Source organism: Manis javanica, chromosome 5 (genome assembly GCF_040802235.1).
Source record: "Manis javanica isolate MJ-LG chromosome 5, MJ_LKY, whole genome shotgun sequence".
Classification (NCBI taxonomy): Eukaryota; Metazoa; Chordata; class Mammalia; order Pholidota; family Manidae; genus Manis; species Manis javanica.
Window position 1 is genome coordinate 172,793,110 of NC_133160.1, and position 27,136 is coordinate 172,820,245.

At 61.1% G+C, this 27,136-nt stretch overlaps 1 protein-coding gene across 8 annotated transcripts in view; it reads right to left on the reverse strand.

The window, feature by feature from the left end:
• Positions 1-27,136, reverse strand: part of SH3TC1 (SH3 domain and tetratricopeptide repeats 1) — a 47,061-nt gene that overhangs the window by 1,847 nt on the left and 18,078 nt on the right. For 2 of the 8 annotated variants that reach the window (XM_017641969.3, XM_017641970.3), the window contains exons 2-17: positions 25,124-25,308; positions 21,556-21,627; positions 19,157-19,284; positions 17,931-18,036; positions 16,979-17,125; positions 16,130-16,316; positions 15,256-15,332; positions 14,248-14,443; positions 12,390-12,523; positions 10,777-10,818; positions 7,373-9,037; positions 5,929-6,109; positions 4,712-4,862; positions 3,629-3,751; positions 2,771-2,921; positions 1,666-1,862 (exon numbers count right to left, since the gene is read on the reverse strand). In XM_017641969.3, coding sequence (XP_017497458.3) covers positions 1,666-1,862; positions 2,771-2,921; positions 3,629-3,751; positions 4,712-4,862; positions 5,929-6,109; positions 7,373-9,037; positions 10,777-10,818; positions 12,390-12,523; positions 14,248-14,443; positions 15,256-15,332; positions 16,130-16,316; positions 16,979-17,125; positions 17,931-18,036; positions 19,157-19,284; positions 21,556-21,627; positions 25,124-25,295 — 3,729 coding nt within the window. In that variant the 5' untranslated portion in view covers positions 25,296-25,308. Of the gene's footprint in view, positions 1-1,636; positions 1,863-2,770; positions 2,922-3,628; positions 3,752-4,711; positions 4,863-5,928; positions 6,110-7,372; positions 9,038-10,776; positions 10,819-12,389; positions 12,524-14,247; positions 14,444-15,255; positions 15,333-16,129; positions 16,317-16,978; positions 17,126-17,930; positions 18,037-19,156; positions 19,285-21,555; positions 21,628-22,224; positions 22,476-25,123; positions 25,309-27,136 lie in introns of those variants that run through there. The other 6 variants (XM_017641974.3, XM_017641973.3, XM_036992591.2 and 3 more) reach the window with 5 other exon arrangements.

A 27,136-nucleotide genomic window follows, 5' to 3' on the forward strand; every position in this document is an offset into this window, starting at 1 on the left:
ATGCGAGGCTGCGGGCAGTAGGGCGGCCCGGGAAGAGCGTTTGGAAGGAGGCAGAGGTGTTCTCTGAACCCTGAGGTCAGCCGCCCAGGCCCAGGGACCTTGGCCTCTCAGCTGCAGCCCAGCCGTTTCCTTCCTGCCCCATGTGACTGGGAACAGAGAAGGCCCCCGTCCCTGGGGCCCCTTCCCAGGGTCAGAGGTGAGTGTGTGTTCTGCCTGGGAGGAGATCGGGCACCTCCAGGCCGGGAGCTGCCCTTGGGCTGGCTTCTATTCCCCATCTCAGGTGGGTCTGTTTGCTTCCCCAGCCTGCTTGCCCTTCCTGTGTGGAGCTGCGTGGCCATCAGTCACCTGGAACACTTGGGGTGGGGTGAGCTCCATGTGCCCCCATCGTCAGACCACCCACAGGTCAGGGTGCGTGTCACAGACAGCAGAGGGCTCTGGGTATGCACAGCTCAGGTGAGGCCGGCCTCACCCCTGCTCCACCACCAGGCTCCACAGCCCTGCACATAGAGGCGGGCCTGGCCCAGAGCCCAGCCCGGGAGGATGGGCACAGACACCGGAGCATGCCGGGTCTCAGGGCCAGAGGGTCACACGTCCCAGGGTCCCAGGCACCGGAGCCCTGCCTCACAGTTCCTGATCCTACACCAATGAGCTGACCGTGCCTAGCCGTATTCCTCCTTGTCCTGTGGGGGCCCTGCTCCTCCAAAACAGCAAACACATGCCAAGAAACAACCACACAGAGCCTGGATCTCACACAGCCTGGATCTCCCTGAGTCTGTGGTACGCAGACTAGACCGCAGTGAGGCTCAGTTACCGTGTTCAGCGCTGCCGGTGGGCTCCCCAGAACTGCCTGATCTGACATAGCAGGAGGCCACAGTGACCAACTATGGCCACCAGGTGTCGCCAGTGCACAGCCAGCACGGCCCCAGGCAGGTTGTTGCTGGGTACTGACTGGGTGGGGGTCTCCCAGGGCTGCCCCAGCTCCTAGATGACATTTGCTGGGGGACAGGAGCGATGGGGAGAACTCAGCCCCTGGGCCGCAGTGCCCTCCCACAGCCAACACAGCAGGTACGGTGCAGGGGCAGAGCTAAGCCCCAGCCGGGCCCGGGGGCGTCTGCCCATGGGGGGAGCGGTGGAGATGTCTCCAGGTCCTCATCTGTGTCCGCTGCAGGGCTCAGAGATAGATGGGAAAGTCCCAGCTCGAGGCCCTCCACTCCAACAGGGACTCAGCCAGGCTTCCGGGAGTTGTGTCCCCATTATACAACCCAGGGTTAAGTCACACCCCATCCCCAAGCCCACCCTCCCTCTCTGAAGCAGGATGATAACAGTACCTGCCCCACCCAGCTGACGTGAGGATTAAACATTTCTCGGAATTCCAGGAAGGAAGAGCTCTGCACAGACTGGCAGGCTTCCTGGAGGAGGTGCCAGTATTTGGGTTGCTCCTTGCAGTGTGGTTCTCTGGAGATAACAGTGATGCCCCTCTCCTTCTCATGCCCCTCAGAATGTCCTTGTGACCTCTCCACTTTTTGGTGGCTAACCCCAGCTTGACTATAAAGACTCAGCTTTGTAGCCACCTCCTCCAGGCAGTCCCCTGATTACACTCCCTTCTGTCTGTCCTTTACCCAATGGTTGCTCTCACCTGTTCGCATGTCAGCCGCCCCCACCCACCTTCAGGTCGTAGAAGATGATGTCTCCAAGCACCACGTACACCTTCACGTAATACAGGGTCTCCTCGTCGAACTCCAGCAGCGAGTTGCAGAGAGACAGAGCCTTGAGGTAGAAGTGCTCAGCCAGCTCGCTGTGGCCCAGCCGGTGGTGCAGGGCAGCCAGCCGGTGGCAGGCCACTCGCTCGTTCAGCTGGTCCCCTGGGCACACGGGGAGGGAGCACGTGCGAGGACATGGCTGTGGGGGTCACGGGGGTGGGGGACGCCCAGGCCAACACCGTCCCAGAGCTCCAGCCAGTCCCTTCCCATCCCAAGACTCACTTTTCCCGCCTGTAAAATGGACCTAATAATGCCTGCTCTTTGTGCCCCTCAGGGACATGGGGAAGTCCATGCCCATGTGGGCATGTGGCCACCTGGACTGGGGTGTTTGTCTGCTGCTTCTGAGTGGGGACCCCAAAGCTCATCCAGTCTGTGTGCTTGCAGGCACCAGACTCTGGGCAGCCTGCAGACGTGACGTGTGACCCTCCCTGGTGTATCTTCAGCTGCACCCCATCCTGGGGGAGCTGCCCGACTGGGCTGCCTCCAGGACCCCCCCTTCCAGGATGCATGCTGTGGGGCCCACATGCACACTCTGCTGTGCACCCACTGTGTGCCTGTGCAACAGGAGGTGCTACACACAGTGGGCCCAGCCCTGGGGGACAGGCTTCCGGAAGGGGGTTGGGATTTCATCAGCCAGACAATGCTGGAGGCTGGCTGCATGCGGGGAAGGACAAGGGGAACGACACTGCAGATAGGCATGGGTGGGCCCGCCTGGCATGTCCAGGGACTGGTGAGAAGCCTGGAGTGTCCAGAATGCAGGGCATGCTGGCTGGCCCTTGTGGTCAGCAAGGGAAAGAGACAGAGGAAGCCATGGAGCTGGCAAAGGCAGTCCAGCTGCGCAGTGAGTGGGGCACCCCCTGAGCCCCCAAGCCATCCCTGGGGCAGGGCCTGGGCACATCTGCTGTGCTCATCTCGCCTGCCTGCTCAGGAGGGGGTGGCCTGCAGGGCAGAGGAGCCCACAGGTCTCCTGAGGTCGGAGACCCTCGTGGGGCCAGGGGCATGGGGCTTACCCAGGGCGATGCTGAGTGCCAAGGCCATGTGGCCGAACTCCAGGCCCTCCTGGGGTACCTCCAGCTCGGCCAGCAGTACCACCAGCTTGTTGCACAGCCGAAGCTCAGCCTCCCGGTTCCCTGTTGTCACGGCCAGGGGCAGCGCCCGATCCTGCTCACACAGGTGATGGGTCAGACCTTCTCCTGCAGAGGCAGGCCCAGGCCCAGGCCCCTCCGGGAGCCCCAGATGTGTCCTGGGAGCTTCCCACGGCCCCTGTCATCCCACTACCTTTATTCAGTTCTGCCCACTTAAAGGAAAGTCAGCTCAGAGAAGTCCTGGTACCCCAGGCCCACTGGGCCATGAGAAAGTTGGGGTGGGACCCATCTGTCCACACTGAGTAACCTCAGACCAGCCCCCACTCCTGGACCCTGAGGGCCTGAGCGGGAGGGTCCAGCACCCCTCTGTGCTCATCCGACCCTAGGGCTGGGCTGCAGGCGGGATCCGGGCTGACGGGGTGGGGGAAGCCGCCCTCCGGGAGGCACGTGTGGGCCTGGGCCCTGCCCTGGTCCTCCTGCTACATGCCGTGTGCCCTCCGACACACCTCTGAGCCTCACCTCCTTCACCTAAAAAATGGCGACAGGACTCGAATCCAGTGCTGAGATTGGCTGTAGGTCTGAAGCTGCCTCTCCCCTCAAATGGCTCTTGCTTCCCCTGTCCCTGCCAGGTCGGATCATCCCAGGAAAACCACCAGGAAACTAAGCATGTGCATGGGCGGTCCTGCCTCCAGGAGGGAGGCCTCTGCTGCCCCACACCTGTGTCTCCCCCATGCAGGGCCCCCCACCCAAGGCCCACCCGCAAATACCCTGCAACCCACTCACCCGGTAGAAGGACACGGCTTTCTCCCGCTCCCAGGTCCCGTTGAAGAAGATGTCTCCTGCGGCTTCAAACAGCTCCAGCCCCAGGTTGGGGTCCCCTGTGTACAGGGCAGCATTCTGTGCCACCTGTGGGGAAGCAGAAGCCCTCCTGAGACTCCCAGAGCCCCGGCAGGGGGCGGGGCCATGCTCCCCAGCTGGCTTCCCCGGGCTCCACATCCTGGCCCTCCGCCTCCACTGACTTCCCCTGGAGTCCTTAGCTAGCACATGTCTGCCTGCCGCCCCCACCAGAGGACCCAGGCTTCTCTGTGCATCTGTGCTGGCTCACGATAGGTGCTCACCAGACACTAGCTGGGGGAATGGCTGAGTGGACTAGCTCTGCCCACATCCCAGCCACAGCTGCTGCTTGCAGGCCCCAGAGCTTGCCACTCTCCCATGCACCCCTGGGCCTTTGCACCTGTGACTCCTGCTGCTGGGAACACCCTCCTCTCCAGGTGGCACTCGCTCCCAGTCAGCCTGCAACTCACACCAGCCTCTGGTACCCCGGGCAGAGGGGAGTTCCCCTCCTGGCTCCTCTGCCCAGTCACATGCCCACAGCAGCCCGTGGCCCCGAGTCTGGGCCGTTTATTGACGTGCCTGTCCCCATCTCAGCCATAAGCTCCTGATCCGGGCTCCTTAGCCTCTGACCCAGGGAGGTGCACAGCAGGTGCTCAAAAATGAGAAAACTCACAAGACTCGTGAGCCTCTCAATTTGTTCCAAATTACATCATATTTAGGAAAACATCTAAAAATGGAGCTTCTGTGATAAACGCATCTTTTAAGGAGATGCTGTTGATGCAAGTTCTTCTGGGTGTCAAATGAGAGGGCACATTATTTGCACATTTATTGAATGTTTGCTGTGCACCTGCATGGGGGTGGGCATGGCGAGGGGCACAAGTCTCTGGCCTCCAGGAGCTCAGCTTGCCGTGGGCAGTGGGGCCCCAGGGCCTGGGGCAGGGGGTGGCATGGGCCTCTGGCAGGCGGCAGGGGCTCCACATGCTTTGGGGGTGGGGCTGCGGAGGCAGGGGTGCCCGGGCCTGGCGCCCACACCTGGAGGTACACGTCCACCAGCTCGTTCTCCCGGAGGATGTAGTAGATCTTGCCCGCCTGCAGCCATGCGGACGCCTCCTTCTCCTTCCTCTGGAGGTCGATGAAGATCCCCAGGCTGCGCTTGGTGTACTCGAGCGCAGATCTGTAGGCCCTGAAATCAGACAGGGACGCTCAGGACAAGCCCTGCCGTGTGGCTCCTCCCGGTGACAGTCCAGTGACAAAGGGCCTGGGAGCTGGGGGTCAGAGCAGACCCGGCCCTCTCCTGACTAATGGGGGAGCCAGATGGAGACACTACCGATAGACAGAAACAAAGGAGACTCTCTGGGGGAAACAGGAGAAGCATGCTACTCCGTCTCCCCGCCTCCCCAAAGCAGGCACACACCTCTGCAGACACCACAGGGAACATTAGTACCGGGCGGATATTTAAAGATTATTTAGGCCGGTAGTTCCCAGGCTCCACTGTGCATTAGAGCCACCCAGAGGTCACTTTGTTAAAATACAAGTCCTGGGGCCCTGCTCCGGGTGTTCTGACTCAGCAGATCTGGGGTGGGGCCTGAGAATGTGCATTTCCAACAAGCTTCCACCCATGATGTCGATCCTGGGACCCCACTTTGAAACCGAGGCCTGAGGCTGAGGGGTGGAGGCCAAGACTAGCCTGTGTCCCAAGCCCTGTGGAAGCCAGCTCCTTCCCTGCCCACCAGGGAGGCCCCACCCGGGGAGCGCGCCATTGGTGACCCCCGTGTGCTGCAGGCTGCATGGCCTGGCTGGCTGTCCTTACGGCCTGGTCAGGGTGCCCAGGGTCGGCTTTACATGGGACATGCCACCCCGCCCTGCCCAGGGGAAGCAGGAGGGACAGTGCTCTGGGCACATGTGGCCACTGTCCTCACATCTGAGGGGAGAGACGAGGACCAGGCCACCTGGTCCAGAGTTGGGCCAGTGGGCAAAGACTCAGGGCAGGCAAAGGTCAGCTCATAAAAGCCACCATGGCAAGAAGGATCCAGGATGCATGCTGTGCCTCCCTGGGAAGGTGTGTTGGCGGGGCCTCGGGACACGTGTCTTGGGACACACGTGTCATGAGCACCACTCAGGTCAGCCCCCAGGCCTGCCAGCGCAGTTGATCTGACACAGTAATGAAGTGGTGCCCAAGGACAGGCTGCCCCGGGGCCGCGGCCGAGCATCCCTGCGGCCCGCTCCCGCCCCGCAGCGCCAGGCCTCACCGCTCAGTGCCCAGGGACAGGTAGAGACGGCTGATGGTCTCCAGGAGCTGCCCCTCCAGCACCTTGTCAGCCACCCTGCGGGCCAGCGAGAGCTGGAACTCATGGTAGGCGACACACTGGGCCTCGCTGGGCATGACGGTGCTGTAGAAGTGACACAGCCGCTCGACGGCATGCAGCTGGCCTGGAGGGAGGACAAACAAGACGAACCGATACTCCTCACAGGGATGTTTGCAGGGTCCTGAGGCCCTGCGGGAGGCCTGCCTCTTCTGTGCCTCTGTGAGCTGGGGTCATCTCAGTCGGGGAAACTGAGCTAGTGGCCTGCTCAAGGTCACACAGCATGTCACAGATGCTCGAGATGGCACCCCTCGTTTTTATAACTGGGGGCCCTGGCCAGGCTCTCCCACAGCCCCAGGCTGCCTGTTTCTGCTTCACAAACTCCTCTTGGCAGAGCTGATGAGGCTGGGAGCACTGGCATCCCCACGGTCCAGGTGGGTAGACTGAGTCAACGCTGGGCACCACGCCTGGAGCACACAGCCTGTGGTGGGGACGGGATTCAGCTCCTGCTCCCGGCACTTCGTAGCCAGCGTCCTTTCACAAAGCCAGGATCCACCTGCTTCTTGTGAAAGCAGGGGGCTGAGAACAGCAGAGAGCTTTCCCCGTTAGAAGTGGTCCAGAGCCCACAAGGGAGCAGATCTCAACAACACCACGAACCAACGAGGCCTGAAAGACGTCTAGGGAACAGGCCCCAGCCACCGCGGGACACGCGCTCGTCACGCGGATGGAGGGCTCTCCAGGCCAGAGCGTCAGCCAGGTCCCAGAGCAGTTCTCAGCAAGTGCAGGAGGACTGACGTAATAGGAGGAACGTCCTCCAACGACACTGGGTGCGATCCAGTCAAGAACAGAAGGACACCCAGCTTCCCACTGCCCACCCGGGCCCCCACTCAGACTTCGTATCTTCTTGCATAGCCCCGCTCACTGACCCCAGGGCCTTTGTAGAAGCTGCTCCTTCTGCCAGCCCCCGATCCCGTGCTCCACTAGACTCTCCTCAAACCTCAGACCCCAGACTTCCTGAGCCATGAGTCAGGTCAGGAGTGGCCTGTCATGCTGAGTGCCCCCTTTTGTGGCTCTTGTGACCTGGGAGTCTGTTTCCCACGCTTGGCGGCTTCCCGCAAGGGCCACAGGGGCCTGTCTGTGGTGAGCCACACACAGCCCGGTGAGCTCCCACGAGAGCTGTCCACAGCGTCTCAGAGACGCCTACAGACAGCTGCAGGTTTGCACCACTCAGCATGCATCGCGGTGGAAAAACAACCCCCTGCCTCTGAATCGCAAACCCCAGGTGTGCTCTGAAAGGAGATGGAAAGAAAACATGTTTTCTTTCCAGGAAGCAGGGTGCCCTGACTCAGACCCTCAGGCGGGATGGGGCCGGGGCCGGGCTGGCACTTACTCTCCAGGTGGTCCGTCTGCACGGCGACCAGAAAGGCCCACTCGTAGTAGCACTTGCCCTGCCGGGCGAGGGCCCTGTGGGTGCACAGCAGCCCCAGCTGCAGGAGCACGTGGATGAAGTCCTGGCCACACTCCCGGGTGGGCAGTCTCGAGAAGAGCTTCACGGCCTCCAGGAAGTAGTGCTGGGCCAGCCTGCGGGCACCCACCTGCAGGCACAGGGCCCCGAGATTGGCCTGGACCACCGCCTGGTTCCGCAGCCGGCCTAGGCTCCTGGCGATGCGCAGGGCGCGGTGGTAGCCCTCAGCCGCCGGGCGGATTCTGCCCATCCTCTTCAGGGCCACGGCCGCCATGTTGGCAATCATGCCCTCCTGGTCCATGCTGGCCACTGCCATGTCCAGGACAGACTCCAGGATGTCCAGGGCCAGCGGGCTCTGCCTGTGAAGCACGTGCAACCAGGCCAGGGCCAGCAGGTGGTCCACAGCCAGGCAGCCTCCGGTCTCAGCGTCAGCCTCCACCGCCCGCATCATGAAGGCGATGGCCCTGCCGTGCTGCCCGTGCTGGTTGTACAGCTGGGCCAGGCTGGCACAGAGGGGGCCGCGCAGCACCTGCCCTGTGCTTGAGGCCAGGGAGGCCAGTGCCTGCCTGAGGTGGTGCGCGATCTGGGAGGGGAGGCGGTGGACCCGTGGTGTGTTCCGCAGGACCAGGGCCACGCTCCTGAGCGAGCTGCCCAGGGAGCCCCGAGCCTGCCGTGAGCCCACCTGGACACAGCTCAGCGCCAGGTGCGGCAGGCACTTCCGGCTGTAGATGTCCGCCAGGAGTAGGTAGCCATCTGCGGGCCACGAGGCCTCTGGGGACCCGAAGGCCCCCTGCAGAAGCAGCAGCCTCTCCAGGAAGGGCAGGGCCTCGTCGGGCTGCCTGAGGCGGGTGTGGTGCTGGGCCAGCAGGAAGCAGGCCCGGGCCTCAGCCTGTGGGCTCCGACTGCCGATGGCCCGCCGGAGCGCATGCTTCAGGAGCTCTGCCTCTGCCTCGGTGCTGCAGACGTGGCTGGGCGTCCCCAGGAGCAGGGCCGAGGCTTTGGGCACCACCTGGGCACACCTGTCCCTGTTCTTCTGCTTCAGGTGAACGGCTGCCAGGTTGGCATACACGGCTACCACCAGGAAGAGGTCACCGAAGTGGCCCCCGAGGGCCCCCAGGGCTTCCTCAAAGTACACCCGGGCCTGGGACAGCTTGAGCTTCCGCACACACAGCCGCCCCAGCAGGAAGCAGAGCCTGGCAAGGGCCATGGGGAAGCCGGCCTTCTTGGCCACCCCCCGGGCCTGCGCCAGGTGCCCGGCTAGCTCCTCCTCATCCGTGAAGCCGCAGAACACACTGCTCAGCCCCGGCAAAGAGATGTCGTACAGGCCTCGGAAGCAGGCCTTGTACCCAGGTGCATCCAGGAATAGCAGCAGAGAGCCCAGGGCCTCCGGGTCTGCCCAGTCGTCTCTGGAGTCCAGGCAGAAGGAGGGCTCCTCCGTGTCTGGCGAGCTTGCAGCACTGGATGCCCCGGAGAGACCCCAGGACACTGGCTCCTTGGCACAGCCCTGGCAAGACTTGCATTGTTCTAGAACTTTCTTCACCTTCTTCAGGGTCTCATGTGGCTCTGGGTTCAGGCAAGGCGGAGGCATTTCTGCAAGTCACCAAATCCCCAGATGGATTAGAGTTTGATCTGAGTCCAGACTGGGCAGGAACGTCCCTCCCTGAGCCTCTGTCCCTCTGTCATGGTGCTTTGCAGACACTGGCTGCACCGAGCGTCTGGCTCACGTGAAATACCCAGACCTGTTGCAGGGCACACAGGCAAGTGGGTAATTATGGCCACGGGGAGAAGACAGATCAGTGGGGCCAAGCTTTTTACCAAGTAGCCCTCCTTTTCTTGGCTTCCCATTGGGAAGCACGGTTTCAGGAACTCCGCACTGTGGCTCGGTGATCACTCGGAGATTCCTTTTCCCTTCAGAAAGAACCAAGAGCCCCTCAGTCGGACACGGTCGCACTCGCTGCTACGACTGCGTACGTGCGATTCTGCCAGCATTTGGAGCTCTTGGGTCAGGAGGAGCAGGAATCTCCACTAATCATTAGAGCCGGTCAGCACCGCCAATCAGCCTGAGGGCGAGAGCCTCCTCGGGCATCAGCAAGGCCAGCCGCAGAGGGGAAGCTCCTGTTTGCGTCCACCTGCCGGGCTCTGGCACGGGGGCCGTTCTCCACAGGAAAGACTGGGAGGTGCCCAGACCCCGGGGTCTCCACCCTCACTCTGGCTGGTTTGCGAACCTGGGGCCCAGGGTCTCTAAAGAGCAGACCAAAGGACAGGTGCTGGAGAATCTGCCATCCCTGCTGCCCGGAAACGCCTGCCTGCAGGGATGCTGCTCTGGACAGAGTCAGTACCCACAGGGACGTCCAGCGTGAGGAGCAAACACGCTACATTTCCTGTTGGAAAAGCCCAGGCTTCAAGTGGAAGTCATTTGGAAGGAAAGAACCAGGCTCTAAAGACACCTCTGTCCCAAGCTCACTTGTAAATAACAGGCTCAAAACTGTCTATTAGTCTGTGAAGTCTAGGGGAAAAAATGAAATGAATGTGGTTCAGTGGCAAATGTCTGACCTGACCATCCATGAGGTGGGCTAGGAAAACATCTTCTCTGACGTGTGCTGCCGCTGCTGCCCTGGCCTCAGGGAGAGCCATGCTCCCACCGGGCCCCGGGGGCTTGCGGAGAGTGCGCGATCCCTCCCCTGAGGCCAGCCTGCAGCTCTGCCTTTTTCTCGCCCTGCACAGGCCTGGGAGAGGGGGCCCTGGAGTGGCCCTGGGTCCCAGGGGCCTGGCCTCCTCCTCCACACCCCAAAGTGGCTTTTCTGTGTTTGCACTTGGGTCCATCCCGTGGCCAGGGAATCCCAAAGGCCCCCCAGGCAAGTGCGCCTCAGGGTCTCCCTGATGTCTGTCCTCTGTGGGGAGAGGAGATGGGGGTGCGGAGAGAGAAGGAGGGGGCCTCCCTGCAGCCCCCCAGGGAAGGAGAAGACCTCGAGGGGCTTCTCCAGCGTAAGGCTCCCACATCAACCCCCTACTTCCCATCCAAAGCAGAACATGGGTGAATTTTAGCTGCTCCAGGTTTAGTGAAAGGAACCCATGGTCAGGCATGGGCCTGAGGGGCACCCCACCTTAGCTGGGGCCAGTGCAGGGTGGCTGGGGGCCCACTGCTGCCATGGAGGGGAGCTTCACCTTCTCCTCATCCAACCTCCTCTCCAGGGTGGACTCCCCACCCACCAGCTCCCCAACAGAGGAGTGACCGAGCCAGCACCCACCCTGCCCACTCGGCCCGGTGTCATCCCCGAGGCCCCAGAGCCAGAACCAGAGGAACCTTGTGTCCTGTGGAAAGAGCCTACCTTGTTCTTCTGGCTGCTTAAACTCAGCTTCTTCTAACCTGTCTGAAAATGGAGAGAAAAGATGCGTCACCCTCCGGCCAGCACCCTCCAGGTCTAGGGCCCCCAGGACACTCCTGACACCAGCACCTTTGAGGGCCTGGGGGGCTTGGAGGTCCTGCCGCTCAGGTGCAGAGAAGCCATGTCCTCCAGGAGTGCCCCACCCAGGCCCCGTGCAGGACTCCATCCTCCCACCTGAGGCCACTGGTGTCTGCTGCTACCACTCTGGAGACAGGGGACATGCTCCCCACAAGGGCCACCCCCTCACTTCACCGGCTCTCCCAGGGAGCAGGGCAGCAGATCTGGCTTGGCGTCCTGCCCCTCAGGCGCTCCTACGCTCCTCCTGCCAGGGCCAGGTCCTCTCCTAAGCCTCAGGCCCACCCCCTGAAAATGGGCTGACACTAAGGGTGCTGGGTTGCCATGGAAACCAGAGGAGGACAGAGATGTAACAAGATGTGTAAAGAAAAAAGCACTGTCGACCCTGGTACCACATCACCACCCCCAGGAGCCATGAAGCATCCTGCAGAGAGAGTACCCCAAAAACATCCCCCCAAGTGAAGGGTCTCAATAGCCCTTCCTAGAAGGAGAGTAAATTGTACACCAGGCTGGTTAAAGCCTCGATCTGCTAAGGTCAAATTTAGGTTTCCCTGTTCAGGAAGGGAAACTGATCTGTGGGCTCTAGAAAGTTTAAATCCACTGTGGGTGCAAAAGGTCTTCCATGCACGTCAGCAAGCAGATGCGTGCGTGTATGTGTGTGCGTACATATGTATGTGTGGGGATGTGTGTACATTTATGTGGGTGTGTATGTATATGTATGCATGTGCATATCCGTGTAACTGTCTTTGTATATGTGTGTACATATGTGTGTGTGCACACGTGTGTTTATATATGTATGTAGGGGGTATGGGTGTGCATTTGTGTGTGTGCATATCCATGTGTGCATGTACGTGTATATGTGTGGGAGGTGTGTACGCACGTGTGTTCCCTAGGAATGGGCTGCAGAGTCACACCCCGTGACCCACTGCAGTTGCCCAGCAGGCTCGTCCAACACCGCTCTCCGCCGCAGTCCCCTTCCCCACTGTGAGTCAGACCCCCCTCATCCACGCTTTGCGCTGAAGCCCTGCAGGAAATCCCTTGCCAAGGACAGGGGTGTTGTGGAGAAATAGGAACAGCTCCTGTTTGTGTCAGGCCTGCCTGCAGCCCTCGGTGTCCCTAGCAGAGCAGCCGCGGGAGACCACTGCTTCGTACCCAGGTTCCACAGTCCCTATTGCCAACCAGGGGGGCAGTGAGCATTCCCCGAGGGGAGGGGCTGAATGTGGGTGGGGGATGGAAGCCAGGACGGTCCCACATGCCCCTGGCTAGACAGTAAAAGCCCATGACCCGGAGACGACGGGCAGGCAGCCTCATGGGGTCGATGGAATACCAGCCGGCTCCACCCTATGGCAAAGACACTTAGCGCCAGGGAATCTGCCCCAAGAAAATGTCCAAAATAATCGGCTGCAAGTCCTAGGATGTCCCCCAGGCAGCGTGAGGGGTGGCAGGAGCAGCTCCTCACCCACAGCGCCCCTCACACCTACCCAGGCTGTACACCGTGCAGGCGTCTGTGCCAGACACCCTCGTCAGGAGCTGCCTGGCATCCTCCTCAGTAAAGTGTCCTTCCTTCCTGAAGAATGACCTTTCTTCCTCATTGAGAAAAACCACATTTTCCAACCTGGAGAAAATAAAGTGCTAAGATAGAGTGTTTCTAAAGTAAGACCCACTCCCACTCCCCCACTTGACAGGCAGTCCTGCACAATGAACTTTGTGCCCAGTGATGAAGACAGACACCAAGATACAAAGTAGATCCTGCCCTCCAGGGTGCCTCTTCTGGCCAGATGCAGACACCCAGCAGCATGAAAGGCTACAATAGATGCAGGGGTCACAGCAGCCTAGGACAGTGAGCTCCTGAGCAACCTTCAAAGCCCCACCTCAAATGCCCCTTGCTGTGAGGCTGGCCATGCTAGCCACAGGCTGACTCGACCCCTCCCCACTGCAGGCTCCCATAGCTGCTCGTACAACCCATGCTGGTGCTTCCCGCAGCTCCCCACATGAACACAGGGCTCTGGGAAGCCAGCGGGGATAAACAGGGAGCCCCTCTGGGAAAGCTGCCACTCTCAGCACAGGCCCAGCCAGCTTCAAACTGCCTCTGATGGACAGGAGCAAGAGGCATGGAAGCAGCCAACACGCCAACCTGGGAAACAGGATGACGGGTGGAGCGTGCCAGGATGCCCGCGGCCTCCGAGGTCTGGTCTGTGGCAGTGCCAGACGAGAGCAGGACAGGGAGTGAGTGCTGGGGGAGCCCCTGAGGACCACTGCGGAGGTGAAGTCCGGGGCTGCCACACCCACATTCTCTGGGATCCTCGGCAGGGTTCCAGCCCAGGGGAACATACTCCCCCAGACGACGGCCACAGACGTGCTTGCCGACCACTACCCCGAGGCCAGGGGCCAGGCAGTGGGGACCCGCAGGATTCTCCAGGTGGGCGCAGGGGCCTGGAGGGCTCACATGGGGAGGGAACACTGCCAGGAAGAGTGTTCCGTGGGGTGGGCCACTGGAGATGGGACTTGGGGGCCAGTGAGAGCCCCGGGAAAATGGGAGGGCCAAGACGGAGGGGACATCTCACATAGCGCGCACACCATGGCCCAGGGTCATTTCTGAAGGGATGAACCCACCCGCACAGTTAGACTCAGGGGCAGCTGATGACAGTGGCGGCCTTTGAAATTAGTGGTCACCAGGCCTGGGCTGTGGGGCCTTTGAAGGGCTTTGGGGGAGAGGGTGGCATGGCATCCTGGGTTGACTAGTGTCCCCCTAGATTCATGCCCACCTGGAGCTTCAGAAGGTAACCTATTCAAGAAAGTCTTTGCAGATGTGATTTGTTAAGATAAGGCCACCCTAGAGTAGGTGGCCCTAAGTCCAGTGACCAGTGTCCTTATAGGAAGAGAAGGGACACAGATACACAGCAAGCAGCCATGCGAACATGGAGGCAGAGACTAAGTGAGGTACCACAAGCCCAGGAGCTCCCGGGGCCCCCAGGAGCAGGATGGGGCAGGAGGGGGCCTCCCCTGGAGCCCCCAGAGGGGGCCTGGCCCAGCCCACCCCTTGATTTAGACTCCTGGCCTCCAGAGCGTGGGTGCATCAATGTCTATTGCTTTAAGCCCCCAGTCTGTAGGGTTTGTCATGGCGGTACCCCGGCAGCTAAAGGACACGGGTCCAGACAGGAGGCTGAAGTCACCCTGGAGACGACGGAAAGGCAGCCTGGCCTGGGCCCAGCGGGGGGACAGGGGAGCAGAGGGAGGAGACAACACCCAGGTTCGTCACCTGGGAGTCAGGGAAACCGCGGCTGGGCTCACAGGGGCCGAAGTGGGGTGTGGGGAAGGGGCGGGGCCTCGGCCACTCACTCAGACACTCGGCCCTGCGCACTGAGGAGACTCGTCCGGACAAACCCGACCTGGCCCGAGGCCACGTGCCGACCCACGCACCAGGGCAGGCCGGGCACCTGTGCGCCCAGGATCTGGATGCGGTCGCCGCGTCGGAAGGTCACCTCTTCGGGCCCCGAGCCCTGGCAGTCTGCCGCTGCCGAGGCCAGGCCCACAGCTGCAGGAAGGAGGCCCTGGGGTCAGTGCTGGGGGTGGGCAGACGGGTGGCCCTCAGGCAGGGGGCACAGTCCTGCTGTGGGCATCATCTAGTGCCTGTTGGGGGTTGCAGTGGAGCTTGACCACCAGTCTCGAGGGGCTGGACATCTACGTGGCCTTTGGAGGGGGTGTTTATCCCCATGTGGAGGATGAGAACCTGAGGTCAGGAGACATTGATTAACCTCTCCCCGGGGCCTTTGGCCGCCAAGGCTATGGCTCTTTCCTCCATCTGTCTCTGGCCAGGCCTGGCCAAGGCAAATGCAGCTGTAAACATAAGCTCCTCCTGTCCCTCCTTCCAGTGACCAGGTATGCAGAGCTGTGCAAACACCAGCCAGCTTGGCCCAGGGCAGAAAGCACGGCCAGGAGCCTAAGCTAATGGTCCAAACCGTCTTCTCACAGGGAGACCTGTGCCACAAGGCCCTCCAGCCGTGCATGCGGCAGATTCAGCAGAGCCTGGCCAGCCTTGACCAAGGGTCCTTGCTCAGGTGGCCAGAAAGAGTGTGCTTGTTCAATGGTGTGTGGAAGCCACACTCCAGGGCAACTTGGAGGTGGACAGGCCAGGGACCCCAGCCCAGCTTTGCTGTGTGCTGTGTGAGTCTGGACCAGCTGATGGGCCTCTCTGAGCCTCAGTTATCACCTCAAGAGCTCAAGAGGACTCTGGCTACTTTTTCTGGTTTGGGGAGGATTCAGAGCACCGAAGCTTCTAGAATGCTGGTGATTTCCCCTTCTCACCCACCTCTTTCTCAGGGAAGAAAGGCCAGTGGAAATATTTACCCATCAGCGGGCTGTCTGGTGGCATGAATCCCCCCATGGAGTCATCGGTGGGGTCCCAGGGGACCCTAAGAGCCCACCTAGAGTGCAGCAGGACAGGACTTCAGACTTGGGGAAGATTGAAACTGTGTGGAGACTGGACAAATCAGCAGCCCCCAGGAACCTAAGTGATTTCCAACACCTGCTCTCACCACACACACACACACACACACACACACACACACACACACACACTCACACCTGCCTGGGTGTGCAGCCTTCAGGCCCAGGGGTGTGGCACTGACTCCAGGGAGCTCCACACCCCCAGCCCAGGTGCCTCCTTTCCTTCTGCAGGCCTGGAAGACCTTCTGTACTAGCCCAGGAGAGCAACTGAGCCACTGCTGGTTATTCCATGGACACTGAATGTCAGGAGGTCAGATTTCTCTCTTTGCCTTGGCTGCCAGGAAGCTCCAAGCTAAGATTAAGTCCCACATCCAGGATGTGAACAGGAGTTTACATGCTCCCAGTCCCTGACTGCCCTTGGTGCTATCTGTTTTCTATTTGTGCAGATCCCTGCTTGCGTCCTCCCCGTGGTGTCTGTTATGTTGCTCCCACAAAAGCTATTCAGAAGGAGCCGGAATATGCAGCAAGGGCTCCATGCTGCATGCCCCCCTGCCACCTGATCCCAGGACAGCCCTGCCAGGGAGGTGCTGTGCAGGTGGCAGCGCTGAGGCTGACAGCTGCCACGGCTGCACACCAGGAAAGAGCAGAACAGGGCGGTGGCTGGGTCAGTCTGGCACTCCATCCACCGCCCTTGGCCCAGGGCCTGGGAGAGTCTCCAGGAGCCAGACAGCGCGCAGGACCCGCAGGAGGCAGAGAAACAGATGTCGGTACCTACTGATGAAACGCAATCAAAGGTTCCTCGGAGGGTGTGCTGGGGCAGGGGGCCAAAGAGTCCGCTGCCGGGGCTGCCACCCCCTGCGGGACCCCCAAAGCCTGGCTGGGGGCCTGAGGACCCCTTGCTGCACCCTGGAGGCCAGTTGTCACTCTCACGTGGTAGTCAGGACACAGGACAAAGAAAGGACCTTCAAAGTGACAGAGAGGGTCATTTGGCGTGGCTGGCCACCAAGGCAGCTGTACCCTGGCCCAGTGGGGCACCCTGTTCCCCACCCCGTGTGAAGGCGGCGCCTGCAGGAGGGCCCTGCCGAGAACCACCCACAGAGACAGCTGCTCCCAGACACTGGGTGCCCAAGGGCCCCGATGGGAGGCCTGCCAGGCTGGAGTCCTAGGGCTGCCTGGACTTGTCCTGCAGGCCCCTCTCAGCCTCGGGTCTCCCGCCTGTGCTGAGGACCAGACATGCAGCCCCAGGAGCCCTTCCTGCTTGGATCCCCACCAGGTGTGCGCCCTCAGCAGGCCACTTCTCTTCCTCACGGTGGCTGGGGCAGGCCAGCTGGCTTTATGTGCCCTTTGCTGCAGACTTGGAGCCCAGCTAGGAGGCCACTAGCAAGATAGGAATGCAGCAAGGGGCAGCCCTCCAGAGATCCCTTTTCTGCTATTGCTTTGGGGGCTGACCAGCGTCTTCACAGTGAAGTAATGGAGCCCAGGCATTTCACTATGAGGGACCCCTCCTTGCCCGAAGCCCCAGTGCCCCTACATGCATGCCAGCTCCAGAGCCCTTCTGTGCCCACAGCCCCAGGGCCCTGCACAGCCTAGAGCTGGCCAGTGAGTGTCACCACGCAGCCCTCACCTTCCTGGGCAAGGAGGTTCTTGTGCGTCAGCTGTAAGGCCTCCTCATCCACGTGGACTTGGATGGCCGCCTCCTCATCCTCGTCGGGCAGGAGCAGCCAGAAGGCCTGGTCCACAAGCAGGTTTTCCAGGCAGTGATGAGTGAAGCCTAGGGGCACCAGACAGGCCCTGGTCGCCAGCAGGCTCCGGAAGCAGGCAGGAGAGCGCCCCCAGCCCGGGGCTGGCCAAACCCTGCACTGACCAGCTCCAGGGAAAGAGCCTGCCCTTCTCTGGGGTTCCCAGTCGCACCCACACCCAGGTAGGCCACAGGTCTGATGCTCTGGGCTGCGAGCAGACTGGCCGTGACCACGGACAGCTTATTTGATCTCCCTGTGATGCAGAACATTCAGATAAGACTGGTTTCTGCCTCAACGACCCTCAGTCTCTTCATCCAGGAGATGGGACAAGACAATTCAGAGACTGGGCACACAAGGGGGCCGGCATGGGCCCTCCTCACGGCGCATAGGAAATCGTTGCTATGATTCTGATTTTCTGCTCCCTTGGTACTTGAACCGTGGATGCTAAGCGGGGTGCCCCGGGGATGCGGTGAGACCCCGCACATGCCTCCCGGTGGCGAGGGGAGCAGTTTGGAAAGGAAGCACTTCAGTCCGGGGAGAAATAACATTTTCTGGTCTGTGCTTGGCCGGTCTGAGCTCAGCTCCACTCGGGTCTGGTTAGGTGAGCAGGTAGCACGTGCTGGGAAGGACCTGGGAGCTCGGCCCGCGTGCCTCTGCAGCAGCCTGTCACCATCTCCCTGAGGACAGGTGAGCACCCTAGGGCCCATGTTTCACTGGGCGAGCCATTGTGAACTGACCTATATTAAAGCCCTGATTTGTGACATGAAGTGCTTGGTGGTGACAGGTGTCCCCCAGGGGGGGTTCCCACAGCCAGTTCCGGGAGGCCCACAGCTTTACCAAGAGCGTGGTAGGTGGAGAACTTCCAGATTTCTTCGAAAGTCTTAAACGTCACCACGATCCGATGCCGGTCACTGTGGATGGACAGCAGCCTGGCTGATAACTCCTTATGGCAAAGAAACAGGAATCAGAGACGAGCCCAGCAGCTTTGGGGCATCTGACCATCAGGCGGGCAAAGCCACACAGCGGGAATATTCTGCAGAAGTGACCCTGGCAGGGGCAGCAAGCATGGAGCTGACTGCCTTACAGCCCAAAGCTGCTCCTGCCCTGCTCCTAGGTCAGCAGCGGCTCCCCAGTGCCTGGACCAAGCACTGCTCCTTCCCAGAGCTCAGAGCCCTGCAGCTCCGGCCTCTTGCCCTCCACAACCCCGTCCCTGCTCCCTCACGTCCACCCCTCTGACCTCTGTCCCATGAACGCTCCTGGTGGGACGGGCATTACAAATAACACCAGCTGACGCCAGAGCCCTTACAGCTCACGAAGCTTGTTTGTTGGGGAGGGAAGGGGCACTAGTGCCATCTCCACATGACAGAGCAGAATGGCCGCCATCTGAGGTCTGACCCTCCATGAGCCGCACTCAGCCTCAGAGCCACTGTGCTACCTTGCCCGGCATCAAAGGGCAGCCCCGCCATTGAGCACTGGCATGCTGTCTGCAGGACCCTCACATCCACTCCGCAGGGCCATCACTCTAAGGATCTCTGGCATGTACTGAGGAAGCCCGGCTCATGGAAGCTAAGGGGCATCAGCCAAGGCCAGGCAAGGCCAGGTGGTGACCGCCCAGCCCTCAGTCCCAGTACCCCTGCCACGGGGCCCGTCAGCAGGCCACTCATTGGTGCAGACGCCAGCAGGGTCGGGATCCTTAAAAATCAAGCTGAAAGTGAGCTGGACTCCTACCAGTCCTTTTCACACCCTACAAAAGATGCTCTTGAAATCTTGGCAGGGTGGCTGGGGGTGACACTGGGAACATGGTGGCCTATGTGTGGCTGGGACTGCAGAGTGTGGTCAGTGGTCCCTGGAGCCAGACCCCCAGAAGAGTAGGTGAGGGAAAGTCACGGCACAGCCACAAGGTGCGGTCAGGGCGGCCTCCCCAGCCCTCGTCCTTGGTCCCCCGACACCTGGCCGCCACGGACCCTCCTCCTCTGTCCCATTCTCGAGCGTGGAGCCTCGACACCTCTGCTCACCCAGGCCCCTCCCACCCACCTCCCCTGGCCCCCAAGGGGCTATCTCACCCCGAGAGCACGGGCCACCTCCCGGCTGTCGTTCTCCAGCAGGCGGAGCTGGCCCTGCAGGGCCTGCTGCAGTCGGGGGTCCGGGAGCCCACTCCTCCTCCGCACAGCCAGCAGCTGCAGGGTCAGGTCTGGAAGGGGCAGGTCAAGGTCAGGCAGTTCGCGGGGCTCAGGCTGGGAGTCCTGCGGGGGGACCTCCGTCCCCTGAGCCTCCAGCCTGCAGACCGAGTGCAGAGGCCTGGGGCCCTGGGCTCACTGGGTCTCCCGGGTCACGGTCAGTCGCCACGCCAGGCAGCTCCTATGAAAATTCTGCAGTTGCTTGCCTCCCCTGAGCCCCGGTTTCTGTCATGGTGAGTAGGTCACATGCCTCCTATATCCTACAGTGACAGGAGGAAGGGGCCTCGTGGTACAGCCCAGGACAGGCCAGCAAGGAGCATTCAGCAATGGTCCCAGGTCACCATGACCTTCAGCCCTGGCCTCTCCACCACCCCAAATTCCAGACAGGGGCATCTGGCATCTAGCAGACACCCTAGAACTCTCAATCCTGCCCCCTAAATGGGCTCCTCCCCATTTTAATCCATCTCCAGAAGGGCCCCCATCCTCACCTGCTCAGACCAAGACACCGCCCTCCATCACCCACCGGATGGCCCCCCTGCGAGCCCCTCTTCACTGCCCCAGCCCCAAGGCCTGACCTGGGCAGTTGTCTACGCCCTGGGCCTCCCTCCAGACAGTCCTCTGGTCCACGGAGAGCCAGAGAGGCCCCTGACAATGAGCCCTGGCTGACTGCACACCCTTTCCAGCCCTCTGGGGCAGTGCCATCGCTGGAGCTTTCTGCCTCAACATACGTGTTTTCTCTACACTGTCCTGCACAGTGGCTACTAGCCAGGACACTGCTTAGTCCTTGAAATGTGGCCAGTGTAGCCAAGGAACTCGATTTTTTATTTAATTTAAGTTAAATTTATATACAAATCACCACATGTGGCTACTGTGGGCAGCTGCTGTGGGCTTCCACTGGCACAGCCTGAGCCTCTGGCCCTGCTCCCCCTCCCCACCTGTCCTCCTCTCCTCCAGCCTGTGGCCTTCTCTCTGCTGCCCTGAGACACGGAGGCATTCCACACACACCCCAGGGCCTTTGCATGTACCATATTCTCCACTTGACGTACACTCTTCCAGACCAAGTTCTGGCCTGGCTGGCTGCCCTATGATTCAGATCTCAGCTCAGATACCTGCCACACATACCCATCCCAGTTCCCCCAAAAGGCCTCCTGGCCATGCAACAGGGGTCCCAGAGCATGGGCTGCTCCAGAGGAGGAGAGGAGGAAGGAGAAGAGGGGAGTGATGGGGGAGGACGGAAGGCTAGGGGGAGGGGAGGCGGGGAGAGATTCCCCACACCCTTTGAACAAGCCTTGCACCTGCCTTAGAACTTCCCAGCCCAGGGACCTTGGAGAAAACACCCCAGCTCTCCTGTGCGGCAGGGCCAGGGGCAGGGCACATGGACATCTCTGGACTCTGGGATCAGGCATAAGCTTGGCCCAGTATCTCACAGCCAGCTCTGCCACAGGCCCCTCCTACTCCCATAAAAGGGCGTGGTTGCGTTTTCAGACCCAGAAGGATCTGCTGCATTGCCCACCGTGCCACGGCCACCACACACGCAGGGGCCACAAGCGGCGCTGACCGCCCAGAAAGAAGGAGGGAGGGTAAGCGGCGTCAAGGCAGAGGTGAACCGACAACAGCACTGGGGTCTCCATGCCCACCACAGCCAGGGGCCAGCAATGGGGTCCCCAGCAGAAGGGGGACCTTACCGCCTCCCCAGCCTGAGCATGCACCACCACCACTCAGGCTGCCCCCCACCTTCCATGCCCTCTGGAAAACCACCTGTCCTCAGAGCCCCCTCCCAGAAGCCTGGATGCCTCTCCCAGGGCCTGCCGCCTCCCTCTGAGATCTCTGGAACACAGTGGGCTCTCTGGTCTGATCCCATGTCCCGCCTGTGACCCCTCCATGCTGCACTCATGGGGTCTCACTTCCCTGCCTTTGGCATCCAGGGCCATGTCCCCTTCTCTGGGCAGATGCACACAGAGGCCAAGGGAGGCCTTGGCAAACGCAGGCAGACACCAGGTTTCTCGCTCCAAGTGCAAGTGCAGACCCCTGGGCCCCATGCTGACCGGCTGGATGGGAACTGGAGAGCTGCACCTGGCATCTGCATTGGACGAGTCCCTCCCCAACCCCACTGTGATCTCAAGGCAGGAAGTCCGGGGCCACACTTTGAGAATGTCCACTTTGGTTTGGACATTCCTGAGCTCAAAGTCCATGGGACAGTTGGGGTGGAGGGATGGGGATGCCCAGGGTTCCCATGTTCACACCCCCAGTCCAGATCCAACCCCGTAGCACCTGAAGACGTCTACCTGTGGGGTAGGCTCCCATCTGGCCTGGAGGGGTCCCCACAGCCGGCGGAGAGGTGCACAGAGGAGTGGCATCTGTAACAGAGCAGGTTTGTGAGATCAGGGTGAGAACCGGCCACTCTCAGTTAGGCGGGCACCACACTCCCCAGGTATTTCTGGAAGGGGTGCACCCCGACCCTGCAAACCGCCATTCCCATGAGCTCCTGTCCCCCAGGGTTGCAGAAGCCCAGCCTGGACAGAGGCCTGGGTCTCCTCCTGCTGTGACACATCGCCCCCAGCTTGGTGGCTTCTGAAACAGCAGGAGTGTATTATCTTGCCTTCTGCAGTCTACAGTCTCACTGGCTAAAATCAAGGTGTGGACAGGGCTGGTTCCCCCTGGAAGCCCCCGGGGAGGACAGGTGCCCTGACCTCTCCAGCTTCTAGAGGCGCCTGTTCCTTGGCTCGTGGCCCCTCCTCCAACCCCAGGATGCAGGGCAACATCTCGCAATCCCTCTGATTCTCACCCCAGGTGACCTCCCCCTCTCAAGACCCTTAATCTCACCTGCAGAGCCACTTTTGCCATAAATTCTGGGGTTTAGGATGTGGGCTTCTGGGGGGTCATTATTCTGCTGACTACAGAGGGGAGGTGACAGCCCAGGAGGAACCCAGAGTCTGGCATGGATAGAGCCGCACCTGCCTCGGCTGCACCAGCCACTCACTGGGTGACTCGCGCTCTTTGGGCCTGGTGAGGCTGGTGGAATGTGGCTCACTGCCTGGTGAGGGTTAGTGAGATGCCCCAAAGTGCAGGGCTGGGGGTCTCACACAGGAACAAGAGCAGACAATGGGCTCCTGAACCCTGAGTGGCTGCTCAGTCCTTGGCTGGCTGTTCCCCCACCCCGGCTCCCGTCCACATCTTGGCTCGGGCACCTCGCTGCTGGGCTACTCAGCTTCCTTGTCTGTAACACGGGAGGAGCCGTCGGGTCTTAGGACAGAGAGGATATGGTTTGGAAAAGCCTGTGGTTTGGCAGAGGGTGCTGAATTTCCACACAGCTGTTTCCCCGCCTTCCAGACCTTCTGCTCACAGCCATGGGCAGGACGCGGCTCATCCCTGGACCTGCGTCACTATGGCGCTCGGTTTCACTCTCTCCCGGCCAGCGTCTGCTGACCGCCTCCATGCACTGCACCAACCCCGTGCGTACCACTGCCTGTGCGGCTCACACGCAGGCCTTGCCTGCTCTGTGTCCCAGGACTGCCCCAGAGCCAGGCCTGCCGTGGGGGCCCAGAGATGCCTCTCAAAGTCGAAGAAGGCGCTAAGATCTTGGCGTTAAGCCCCATCTTTCAATTCTGAAGCCAAGGCCCCTGGACAAATGGCTGATTTCAGGGCTCAGGTAGGGAGAGTGCAGGACCAGACCTGAGTGGCCTGCGGCCCCAGAAAGCACGATGAGCTCGTGGAACGATGGGAGCTTGTCAGAAGACCAAACTGGAGCGGTCTCAACAACATAAATAACGTCCAGGAAATGAAGTTCAGATCCGTGAGCCCACACAGAAAACAAGGAATTTGTATTTAATTATTCAATGTCACTGCGGACAGAGGCAGCGCTCCCTTACAGTAGAAAGTCTCTTAATGAATGTAGATGGCATGAAGACTAGAAAGGCACCGTTCAGCAACCATCAACCATCATAGCGACTGTGCCTTCTGTCCAGAACCTCCGTGGAAGGTCACACCAGTGCTTTACGAGTGTGAGGAGGCAGAGGGCCGTCCGTAGTCTCAAGATGTCTTCCCACAGGCTACTTGCTAGTGACAAAGGAACAGTCTAACTTTGGGGAGATGGACCTGTCAACCCTCCCCTTACCCAAGTGCTCAAAATGCCCGTCACCATGTGGAGATGAACCGGCGTCCGTCACACCTCCCGCTACGCTGCTCTGAGACACGCGCCTCCGGGTGTTCCTGCTCCCAGTACCTGACTGTGCAGGTGAAGACACGTCGGCCACGCCACACTGAGGGGCGTTCTGCAGAATAACTGGCCTGTGTTCTTCCGAACATCAACCTCTAGATTACAGGCACCCCGGAGATGCGGCAGCGAGCACTGGCGCGAGCCCGGGTGTCCTTTTGCTAGAAAGGACGTTATTGGGACAGATGGCAAGATCTGAGTAAGGTCTGCGGATTGGATGACAGTGTTATTTAAACCAGGGGGTAACAGTGGAACCTCTCGGCGCTGTGGTTGTGGAAGGTTATATCCTGGTTTAGGAGACACACATGCCGAAGTATTTGGAGATAAATTACCTGCAATTTACTCTTAAACAGCTGAGAAAAATATAGTCATTGGTCCGAAGTCGCCAAAAGACAAGGCAAAGGTGAAGGAGCCCCACGTGGACACGGCGACCCTGCCTCAGCCGGGGCACCTCCTGGGAGGGGAGGGCACTGCCCCCGGCCTGGGTTCATGGATCCTCCCCACAGGACCCTGGGGCAGAGGGGCTGGGGCAGGAGGCACCTGGAAATAAGGGCAAATGCTTCCTGTTCGGGTGCAGCATGAGACGCGGTCACCCCCTCCCCGGGCTGGGGGTCACTGGGAGGCTGGGCCGGCCCGCACATGCCCAGGAGGCCCGGCTCCTTCTTCCCCGTCTCCGGGGAGCTGGGGTCCATGCCGGCAGTGAGCTCCCCACCCCAAGCCCCCACGGTTCCTCTGGGCTCCCCTCCAGGCCAGGCAGGTGACTGATGGCAGGGCCACTTCTCACTGTGGGTTGGCAGCCGGGAGGGCCCACCCTGGCCCTCCCCTTCTCTGCCCACACCCAGAAGGACCAGGATAACAGGTACAAAATTCCTCAACCCGCCGAGCATGGACCGTGCCAGGCTCTGGGCCAGGTACCGTGAGTGAGGTTCTATCTCCATCCTCCCAAAGCATCAATCATTCATGGGTCAATCGAATAGTTATTGAGCGTCTCCTGTGCGCCAAGCTCTAGCGCCCCAGGGGGCAGCTGGGTGACTGGGAGGAAGGCGGGCGAGCTGAGGATGAAGTCGGGGGCCACAGGCCGTCCCCAGCTCCGGGAGGGGCCTGGGCACACCGCGGTCTCTGCCTCCTTCCCTCCTCTCCTCCGGAGCCCTGGAGATGACCTAGGCCACCCCCCGGTTCCTAAGCGGGGACTCTGGGGCCCAAGCTGGGCAGTGGCCCTGCGCCAATCAAGATCAGAATGGATCAGAAATGCAGGGGCCTGAGGGGTGGGAGACAACTCCACCCACATCAGCTGCTGCTCCTCACCGCCTGGCCCCAGGCCTGGCCTGACCACTCACTGGTGCCCTACCCTGAGCAGTCCGGGGGGTTTCATCCTGAGGGCGAAGCAGGACTCTGGGAATACACAGGCTTGTGAGAGGCATAAACTGGCGGGGCAGGTGTTCTAGAATTTCCAACCCCTTCCTCTTCCTCCGCCCGTTCTGCAATCACTGACGTGCCCCTGGACAAACATGAGTCGGGCCCCCCTCTCTGACCAGTAACTCACTGGACATAGTGCTCTCTCCACACACACGCTGGCCAGGCAGACACGGCCATGTCCTCAGGCAGGCAGACAGTGGGGTGGACCTGGGGCAGCAACTCACCGCCTCTGACCGGACCCCCGGCCTCCTCAGGCCCTGCTCGCTCCCAGCCGACCGACGAGCTCCCAGCCCCTCTCTGGACTTGGTGGCCACCGCTGCTGCCTCCCAAGGGCCCCTCAGGACCCCTCGCCATCAGGCCCGGCTCCTCAGAGACCGCCTCTGCTGCCCCCTTCATGCCCAGCCGGCCTCTGTGGAGAGAAGACAGGGTGGGGGTCAGCAGTGACAGCCTCTCCCAAGGACAGACACTGCCACCAGATTTGGGGTCAGGAGAGACCGCCTCCCTTCTGCCTGGCGGACCTGGCACATCTTTACAGAGCATGGCTTTCGGTCGCCTCCTCTCTGGCCAGCACAAGCCCCTTTGGGTGCCCACAACGCCCACCTGGCCCATGAGATTGGAAGTCCCTATGAGCAGGTGGGGTGCCCATGTTTACCCCTCAGCAGACCCCAAGGAAATAGCCCAGAGCCTGACATGTGGTGGCTGCTCAAGGTGTCACTGCAGGTACCTGGGCGGATGTGCAAGAGGGACGCATGGGGGCAGGAATAAGCGGGTGTCCTTCGGCACTGGATTTGAGATAAGCCCACCCCACGTCCCGCCGGGCAGGGCTGGGCTGAACCCTCCCCAGGGACTCCCCATCCCCGAGAGATGGCTGCTCAGGCCCATGTCATGCAGGCCTCCCGTCCCCAGGAGCTCCTGCCCCTCCTTGGCTCCGTCCCTCCCGCCAAAAGAGGCCTGGCCCTATGAGGGTACCCAGAAGGCCGTCCCTTTAGGCAGGAAGTGGGCCAGGTCCCAGGCTGCCCTGGGAAGGAAGCAGGCTGGGGGCAGGGAAGGAGGAAGTGGCCGAGGGGAACCAGCGATTGCTCCCCAGCCTGGGTGCCAGCGGCCCCCCCAGCAGGAGCCGGTCATTGTGCCTCACGCCTTCCTGGGCTGTTACAACCAGACAGACCGTGCTCCTGGAGTCACAGGCTTTGTCACCTCCAGGTGACAAAGGACTCAGAAGAGCACAGAGTCCCCTTCCAGGCACGGAACACATGAGGTGCCAGGCAGGTGGGTTGTGTGGCCTTGAGCACGGCTGAGGCGCACAGAGGCAGACCCCCACCCTCAGCCACAGGCATCAGCCACGTCTGGGCTCAGCCTCTGCCTCGGGGACAAGGAGTGGCCCTGCTCGTGTGGAAGGTCAGCAAGAACGAAGCTAGGACACACACGCAAGGGAAGTCCCTCGCTTGGGCCTCACTGTTCACTGACGTTGAGCTGTACGGTTTCAACCCACAACCCAGAGCAGGCCAGTGGGAATCCCCTGTGCACGTGCACACAGGCAGGAAAGCCACGCCTCTGACCCGCTCTGGGGACAAAACTGCAGGTGAGAAGCCAGGCTTGTCTGCCTCCTGGGCTGCCCCCTTTCGTGGCAGATGCTGGGGAACAGAGCACCGAGCAGCAGACCAGACATGCCAGGGCTACGAGTCCCCGTCGCCCAGCTCTGCCAGCAACTGCGGTGGGGGAACGGGCCAGAGACGGCGATAGGGACCGCGGTCCGGGCACAGGACATGGGGCCCCGGTTGTGACAGCTGCCGTGGGGTCCGCAGCACCGAGCTCTTGGGAAGCACAGGGAGACACCGAAGTGGCCTAACCCTGGCGTGGGGCTGCTCCGCTCTGCGAAGTTCACCCTATGTGTGTGCAGAAAGCACCGAAGAGGAGAGAGAGGCGGTGGGGTCTCTTGGGCCTGGGGGTTTATTTACTTGCCTCAAATTTTCACCAAAAACAAAACAAGGGGTAGCTGGCCCTTCATTTGACCAGCATGTATGACTTTCAGAGCCATTTTGAGGACCCCTTCTAGGCCCCCCTCCCCACCCTCTTTCCAGGTTCCAGCCCAAGAGCAGCCAGGCCAGAGGCCTGCACAGGGGCACAGACAGCCGGACAGCGGCAGGACAGCGCAGGCCTGTGTTCTCAGACGGCCTCCAGCACAATGTTTGTCACCATCTGCGCATACCGGTGCCTCAGCCGGTTCCAGGCAGCCCGTG